Source organism: Pyrus communis, chromosome 3 (assembly GCF_041283825.1).
Source record: "Pyrus communis isolate YQ-2024b chromosome 3, ASM4128382v1, whole genome shotgun sequence".
Lineage (NCBI taxonomy): Eukaryota > Viridiplantae > Streptophyta > Magnoliopsida > Rosales > Rosaceae > Pyrus > Pyrus communis.
The window spans coordinates 1,225,692-1,233,832 of NC_142567.1; the positions used below are offsets into that span (position 1 = coordinate 1,225,692).

Genomic DNA, 8,141 nt, shown 5'->3' on the forward strand with positions numbered 1-8,141 from the left:
CGTGATCGCCATAAAAACAACATGTGCCAATGTTATCAGTATATTTTTAACAACCTCAATGTGATATATATGACATTCTGTAGAGAATTTTAATTGGGGCTTAGTGGCTTACTCATCAACTCAAACGTAACACTTATGCTTAAAGACTTATTTATAAATATAATACTGATCGGGATATTAACAGTTCGACTCTGTGGCCCAATGGATAAGGCGCTGGTCTACGAAACCAGAGATTCTGGGTTCGATCCCCAGCAGAGTCGATTGTTTTATTTTTCAATTTCCCTTTTTTTTTGTCATTAGTTGCCGCTTGGCGCCTTTTCAAGGGAAGCTTGAAAACGACGACGTTTCAGCATCTCGAGCAGAAGATCTCTCTGCGTGCAACCGTTTTAGAACAAAAAAGAGACGGCGGCGCATCATCGATCGAGAGATATGAGCAGGTCGTTGTTGCCCTTCTCCAGAATCTTCAGGTACCTCCTCGTAAAACCCTAATTGAAAATTTTAATATTTTTTTTTTCATTTTTTTCTTCGTTTCAGTTTTAGGGTTTTCAAATGATTCCGTGAAGATTGCTGATAATTAGTAGTTGATGATTTGGGTTTTCTGTAGTTTGATTTGTGTGTAATTAGCCCTAATTTTTCTTAAAAGTTTAAAGCTTTGAGTTTAAACTTGTCTGTTTGGTTTCGGTTCATCTATTTCCCAGATTGATTAAATTGATTTAGGGCACATGGGTATTGGCATTAGCCATAGTTGTTTGGTAAAATTAATTTACTTTCTGCTGTAAAATTCTCAGTGAGAGTTGCAAGCTGGGATCTTTATATGAATGATAAAAGAAAGAAATTTGCAGTATTTGAAATGGTAGCATGTTTTGTAAGGTGGGTGAACTGATTAATCAAAGATTAACCCGCTGGCCCGCCCCTGATCATGCCGTGTTCCCAAGTTGAAATTGCTTGCTGCCCTGTGGAAAGGAGGCCATTTCCCCCTTTTGTCTCCCTTTGAAAGCACATGGGGGAATTTGAAGGGTTTCGTTAAAACCTCCAGGATTGTTTTTAATTGTAGGTTTTTTGTATGTTGGGGTCATGAATTAAACGAAAACTGTGTTCTATGCCATTTGTAATAGTAGGGGCTGAATTTTATGTGTCTCTCTGATGCCCTGTGTATCGAATTCTTGCTATTAACTAGTTCTGATGGCCCTAAAAGTTATGTATCTGAGAGAACGGAGTGATGTTTCTGCTGAATGTCAGTTGTGTGCTTGACGTCTTTCTTTCTATGTTTATTATATTTTGCGAGTTTTTTCTTAGTATATTATCTTATTTTTCATTTGCGTTTAATTGGGATTATATCATGCTTCGTGTTGCATAGGAAGCTGGAGCGAGAGATGGAAACTGTGGTGAAAGTACTGCAGCCTGGACCTTTAGGAATCATAGAGCACAAATTCTCTGCTGAAGAGATACGCAAGGCAAATGCTACAGTTCAGAGGGCGGTGGAAAACTGGAGACGGAATGCAATCCTAGAGCAGATGAGTCCATTCTTAAAAGTTTATATTCAGAAGTGAAGCATCTGCTCAAACCATTTTTCATGGGTAATCGAACAATCAAACTTTTTTTAATACATAAACTTCTCTCTTCCTCAGCAGAGCTTTTTACCAAATTTGAAGAAAGGCTCTCTTAGTTTCTTCACCCTCTCGTTCTTTGCGAGAAGTGAGAAGCTATCACAAATGTGCAGCGCTTGTATTTCTTTCCTAGTTTTGTTTGTTATGTTATTTGATGAAGATAGAAATGCTTTATTTGGTTTAGTTTAAATAATTACCCGTTAGTGAAGTATCCGTATATCCCATCTTTCACAGATGTAAAATTATGGATTCACTGTGTAACGTTGACATTGATAAGGTAATAAGAGTCTGCATTTGTATATGTCGGCTGTAGTTATGTTCCATTTAAAGCTCATCGTATTTTTTCTTATTGTCTGCATGGTATTTTACGGAAATCAATTTCTATCCATATATTGTGAACAAGAAGGAAATTGAGAGATGTGCTACAGCTTGTGGGCGAATGTCAACTTTAGTGGATAGTTTTTTCAGAACCAGAATAAAGTAAAGCAAAATGCAAGACCTATTCATGGCATCCTAACCACGAATTAGAGAACTTAAGGTCCCATTTTCTTGTTCGATGGATTTCCTTTGAGCATGAGGTAAGTTCAGCATCAGTAAGTTTTCATATTTTTGTGGCTCGTAAATCTCGGTTGACGCTATATGCTGAGCAGTTGTAGAACTATTGCAGTTAAGTATATGAGTGCTCTCTGCTTTTATTAAACATGCATATAATATAGTTAAGGGAGATTACAGGAACTAAAAACATACAGGTTCATCCTCTTCGACAAGAGGAAATCAAGGGTAGTACTAGTACAAGATAAAGAAGGTGAAAAAAGCTTAGCTTTATAGAGTATATATCGACCTCGTACTGACTCCCGTTCATGATACCAACCGAAACAAGAAATGCTACGAGGGAATAGAAAAACTGTTATTTGAGCTTTGTTAAGTAGTGTAGGTCTGGATTTTATAGTATAATATATGTTATAAATATATGAGGATGTCATTCAGGTTCTATTCCAAACCCAAATAGCATTGGACCTTATGAGCATTGGGACAAGCTGGTTTCTGACTTGGAGGCTCATGACCCTGTCAGCTCCGCCGACAAACTGTTGCCCTATGAAAACGGCCGGCACACTTGGTTCGCACCTCAGCTCCTGAACTAGTGTCCTTTCAATAGCCTGCCCATTTGATATTTCATCTAGCTCATACACAGTTGGGTTTGCCCCGTAGCTCGATATGAGTGTCTTGATGGTGTGGCTCATGCAACAAGTGCTCTTGCTGAAGATCACTACCGGCTTTTCGGCCACCATGCTTGTTATCGTGTCCATTGCGAGTCAGAGCCCGGAAACAAACGATTAAAAGAGTAGGGAAATGGGGGGTTGTGAAGACTGAAGTGAACTAGACGAGCTTGCTAGCTTCTTGCTGTGAGGAACTTAGAACACTCGAGCGGTCTATTTTATAGTGCATTGCATTGCTTTGCACGTGGGGCAGATAGAATAATTAGTTGATAAAGACCCCCTTTTGCCTTTCTTCAAGCCCAGTGTTGTCCTTTGGAAATGTCCTTGTGGAATAACAACTTGCAAAAGAAGTGTATGACGGAGGCATATTCATGGCCTAATCATCAGTGTAACGTAAAGATAATTTGGTAGTGTTTTTGAAATGGCTAAAAACATTTTTAGATAGCGAAAAATATTTTTGGCCGCTTTTTGCAAAGAAAATTATGAGTGCTACGAACAAACTCAGAATTAGCTAGGCCGCAGATTCTTCTAGAAATAGTTACTGTATTGTATCCTTGTAAATTGAACTGAGTACATGTATTGTATCTTTATACATTGAACTGTATTAATATACCTATTTAAATTAGGTCTCTTGTATTGTAACCTTTGATATCAATCAAAAAATTCAGTCGATTATCTCAAGTCTTATTATTTCTTTACAGTTGCATTTGTTTTCATTTGGAAAGAAGAGTGGGTGGTATTTTTGTCTCAAAGACACTGAGACTCGGTTGGAACAATTTATTGTAGGCATATCTAAAAAAAATTGTAGAAAAATAGTTAAAATTATCTTTATAGCAATCTGCAAGGGCTTAATGTGCTTTCTAACAGCCAAAAGTGATTCTCGCTAGGTTTGTAGATTAATTTAATTTAGAAGTTATTCTAGGTCATAGAAGCGTTTCTTATAGATTCTTTGTCAATAGCTATTTTGTAAGTATTTTCAAGTGTTTTTTTTATCTAGAAAGCACATGAATTTCTCAAACAGATTTGTTATAAAAATGCTTCTAACAAAAACACTTATAAGCAAAAGTGATTTTTGAAGAAGACGTCCCAAAGGGCTCTAATATGATTGAATAAAGATAGGGTTTCATTGGAGGATGTCACTGTAGACCCAAAGGCCATTGGCATATTCACACTCACCAGTAGGTGAAAATAGTGGAATTTATGGTAATAAAGCTTTTGGACATGTATTGGAAGGGTAGTGTTATTTACCCACTTTTTTTTTTTACTTTTTACACTCTTATTAATTTTTCTTTATTGATCTTCTTCAATTCATTCGATCTAACAGCCGAACAAGAACGATATGTGAGAAGTAAAAATAAATGTATAGATAGCACTACCCATATCGAAATAAAGGACACCATCTTTCTACTCTATCTGTTTTGGAGCATCTGCCCTATATTCTGCTGAGGTGGAGACAGCTGAAGTGGGTTTATCCGAAGGGGCAAAAGATTCCCATCCATTTCAGTTGAAGCACCAAAAGCGATTTTGTGAGGGACAAAAAATGCTTAAGATAAAGGCTAATCTTCCTTTTTAATAAATCCACGTGATTACCGTACAAGAAGGAGAAGATACCATAACATGTGTTTTTTTAATTTATTTTTATTTTTATTTTATATATATATATATATATATTTATTAATTTAAGAGATGCTAAACATCTTTCTCCAAAAAAAAAAAAAAAAAAAAAAAAAAAAAAACGATGTAAAACATGAGCTATATATATTTAGGAATCCAATATTATGTTTATGTGGTCTGTTAGCAAGTATGACTAAAGCTTGCTATTTTCTTGACAACCAATATGTTTACAAAGAAAACTCATCGTTATAATGGATAATTAGATGTTCAGAAAGATAAAAAGTTTAAACTGATACGCTGCAACGGGAGAATATTGGAACCCCATAGCTCATTTTGCTATTTATGCACACACATTTGACAATTGAATGACCAAACATGGTTGTTGTTAGAGTAATTATTGTCAAAAGCGTGATAAAAAGTTAAAAAACGTGCCTAAAAGTAAAAAATTGTAACAATACTATAACGTTTTCCGATTGTTGTCACGCTTTTAGCAATAGTTACTCCAGCAACAACCATGCTTTTTCCGTAATTATCGTCCATTTTTCTTGTAGTGAGCATTGTTGTCAACAAGGATCTTTAACCCCAATAATCAAATTCGAGTCATGATCTCGTCGATAAAGAATCATAACTTAAGGATGTAATATAAGCTACCGGTTAAGAATTTTGTACGTACCTTTTGCAGAGTAGTCCAATCAAAAGAAACTAAATCAAGATTTGAATAAAGAACTTTCACGTGGGTAGGTAGCAAACACTAACGTCAAAAAAAGAAACAAAACCTTCACGTACGATCGGTTCTTATTGCAAATGCCACTTATTAGTTAGTACAAATATATATATATATATATATATGAACCAGTCGCATTCGTAGGTATATATAGCTTTTCCGGACGATCATAGAACTGATTTTGTCTGATTTTTATTCTGAGATTAGGGTTTCAAGAGCATAATGTTCATGCAATCAGGCCATCTGGATAATATTTTTCAAAAAGTTAGATTTCTCTGGAGCTACGATAAACATTTTATTAACAAAATCAGGATGAAATTGATAATATATGAACCTGATACCTGAGCTTATTAATTTAAAGTGACTATATGTAATCAAATCATATATATTCTTACTTTAAATCTCGTAAATATCCTTTTGATTTCATCCTTGAATATTGTGATTTTTTTCGATAAAATTAAATCTAATGACAACTTTTGTATATACTTATAGGTTTATGTTGCATGCCCATCGATCTACATTGATTTATAACTTATTAGAAAAAGTTCCCGCAAATTTTCTTAAATTTTTAGAAAGCTTTTGCATGCAAGATGTTGAAGCATATGTATCACATTAGAAATCTAATGAAGCTCAGTAATGATTTCGTAACCAATTGGATTGCATATAATTAAGTTAAAACAATATAAATGTTGATCAATGGTGGGCTACATTTTTGCTCACGACTCTCAAGTGGTGGTATTACTCATCATTTTATTTATCACCGTTAGATGAGTTTAAGTTTTGAGATTTGTGTCTATATCCACTACACAGATTTCAAAATTTAAAATAATCTAATAGTGATAAATAAGGTGGTAAGTGGACAACTACGTATAGACCAATTCCGATTTTTTTTTTTTTTTTTTTTTTTTTTTGCTACACAAACGATATTATCTACATTAAGAGAGTAGGAAAGTTGGTTAAGCCTCACAATGGGTTATCAGTAATGTGATTCAAATTCCTTTTTGACGAAAATCAAAGTTAAGATCTCTCACTTACAAATGAAGATAAATACTATTATACGATAGTACTAAGTGGCAAACCAATTCAAAAATTTGACAGAGGAAAATAACTATATAAGCACCTAGTTCAATAGTTTGCATTAATTTTTCAAATTCATGATACGTGGTTTTGTTATTTCAATAGTCTGCATGCATAAGAATAATTGGTGGGACGTCACTTTTGATTTTTACTTTTTTTCTGGATAAGTGGGGAATGTATTTTTGTGGATAACATATGCGTAACAAGAATATATAAAAGATATTTGCAATGCAAGGACGGTCCGTGGCATCACAAAACGTTATTTTCGAGTTTGCTTGTTTTGGTTTAAAAATATCTACCAGATAGAAATCTGCGTACGTTAGTTTGCAGCACAGCTAAAACCCTAGACAAAATGAAGTTTATCAACGTCAGAAAATTCCCAATATGGTATTTTTTGTACGTGTAAAGCTCTGATAAGTTGTTCTTTTATTCTTTTCCTTGTCATCACGTGGTTTCCTATTCCATGTTTTCTTGTCATTTTTGCAGGACATATGTGAGCATCCAGCTGGGACCTCTCATGCAACACGTGATTATTCATCGTATGATGTCATTGGATCATCAACTCCGCGGGAGAGATTTGCATGGAATGGATACACTGGTGCCGTAGTGCTTCGAGTAAAAAGCCAATGTTAGAGCATCCCCAATGAGGGGTTCTATATGGCTCTACGGGGTTGGAAAAGTGGTGGATATAGTCCATTTTAGAACTTCGAGGAATCTTTGGGGCTTTATAAAAGAATCTCTCACAATGAGGGGCTATATACCTTTAGGGCTCTATATAGGGCTATATATTTATATATGTAGTAATTTGATTACACATTAAATTTATTTTAGTCTTAATTTTTCTTAAATTGATTTTTAGACATGTTATCTTAATTTTTTTTATTGAAGTTTTGAACCTAAAAAAATTCCAATTCTGACAAAGTTAGATTTCATCACTTATGTATCATCGGATTAGGTTGTTTTATCTCAATCTCATCCGTTAGTTTATTCTATGAAATCAGATAAGATAAGATTTCACTTCATGACAACCACTGCATTAAATTATCTTATCTCAATCTCATCTGTTGGTTTATATGATTGGCACATTCTCCGAAATCAGATAAGATAAGATTTCATCTTCCACTAATCGTTAGATCAGATTTCGCATCTCAAGCTAACTCGTTGGATCGTCATCTCGAATCTCATTCACTTTTTATAAATGATATCACACTAATATCATAATACATAAGCTTCCAATCCCTTTACTCCCTCCTCGTCAGATGAGGATAATGCTACTTTTGCAATGGTAGGGGCTATGTATCAACACTTCCAGAGACGTTTAGAGGCTACGCAAGTGCAAAATGAGCCGAAACACGGTGGCACCTCGTCACGCCGACAAAGAGTTATTCGAGATCGGGAAAAGAGTCATGTTCGACTTATGCATGATTACTTCTCTAACCCTCCATTGTATCCACCACGCTTCTTCCGAGCCAGGTTCCGCATTAGGCGTGAGTTGTTTGACAAGATCATGGAGGGAGTCGTCAATTTCAACAATTATTTCACTTAAAGATGTGACGCAATCGGAAAGCGTGGATTCTCATCATATGTCAAGATAACAGCAGCATTCCGAATGCTTGCATACGAAGCAGTGGCCGACTCCGTTGACGAATATTTAAGGGTATGAGAGACAACAACTTTAGAGTCTTGCAAGAAGTTCTGTCGTGCCATCAACGCCGTCTATGGACCAGAATATCTTCGTAAACTGACGAAGGGTGACTTGCTGGTATTCTTGGGAGCCTAGATTGCATGCACTGGTATCGAAACAATTGTCCTCGAATCGATTGCATCATATGATACATGGATCTGGCATGCATTCTTTGGACCCCTAGGTTGGTGTAACGATCTTAATATACTTTACAGATC

The 8,141-nt window shown here is 35.4% G+C and overlaps 2 protein-coding genes and 1 non-coding gene across 3 annotated transcripts; 2 read left to right on the plus strand and 1 right to left on the minus strand.

The window, feature by feature from the left end:
* Window positions 1–187: 187 nt before the first annotated feature.
* On the plus strand, window positions 188–260 carry TRNAR-ACG (transfer RNA arginine (anticodon ACG)). Its single transcript has one exon. It is a non-coding gene; the product is annotated as a tRNA-Arg (tRNA).
* Window positions 261–303: 43 nt separating this feature from the next.
* On the plus strand, window positions 304–1,688 carry LOC148697713 (uncharacterized). Its single transcript, XM_088690508.1, has 2 exons — window positions 304–467; window positions 1,358–1,688. The coding sequence occupies exons 1-2, from the start codon at window positions 430–432 to the stop codon at window positions 1,548–1,550; spliced, it is 231 nt and encodes a 76-aa protein (XP_088546634.1). The 5' UTR covers window positions 304–429; the 3' UTR covers window positions 1,551–1,688.
* Window positions 1,689–2,404: 716 nt separating this feature from the next.
* LOC137715817 (monothiol glutaredoxin-S6-like) lies at window positions 2,405–3,054 on the minus strand. Its single transcript, XM_068455165.2, has one exon. It carries the CDS (start codon window positions 2,912–2,914, stop codon window positions 2,591–2,593), a length of 324 nt encoding a protein of 107 aa, XP_068311266.2. The 5' UTR covers window positions 2,915–3,054; the 3' UTR covers window positions 2,405–2,590.
* Between the last annotated feature and the right edge of the window lie 5,087 nt (window positions 3,055–8,141).

What these genes read in the sequence shown, in the direction of transcription:
- LOC148697713 (XM_088690508.1), top strand. Translation starts at nt 430, where the DNA reads ATGAGCAGGTCGTTGTTGCCCTTCTCCAGAATCTTCAG. An exon ending in CCCTTCTCCAGAATCTTCAG is followed by an intron (nt 468 to 1,357) that starts GTACCTCCTCGT and finishes CGTGTTGCATAG; the next exon opens with GAAGCTGGAGCGAGAGATGG.
- LOC137715817 (XM_068455165.2), bottom strand. Translation starts at nt 2,914, where the DNA reads ATGGACACGATAACAAGCATGGTGGCCGAAAAGCCGGTAGTGATCTTC.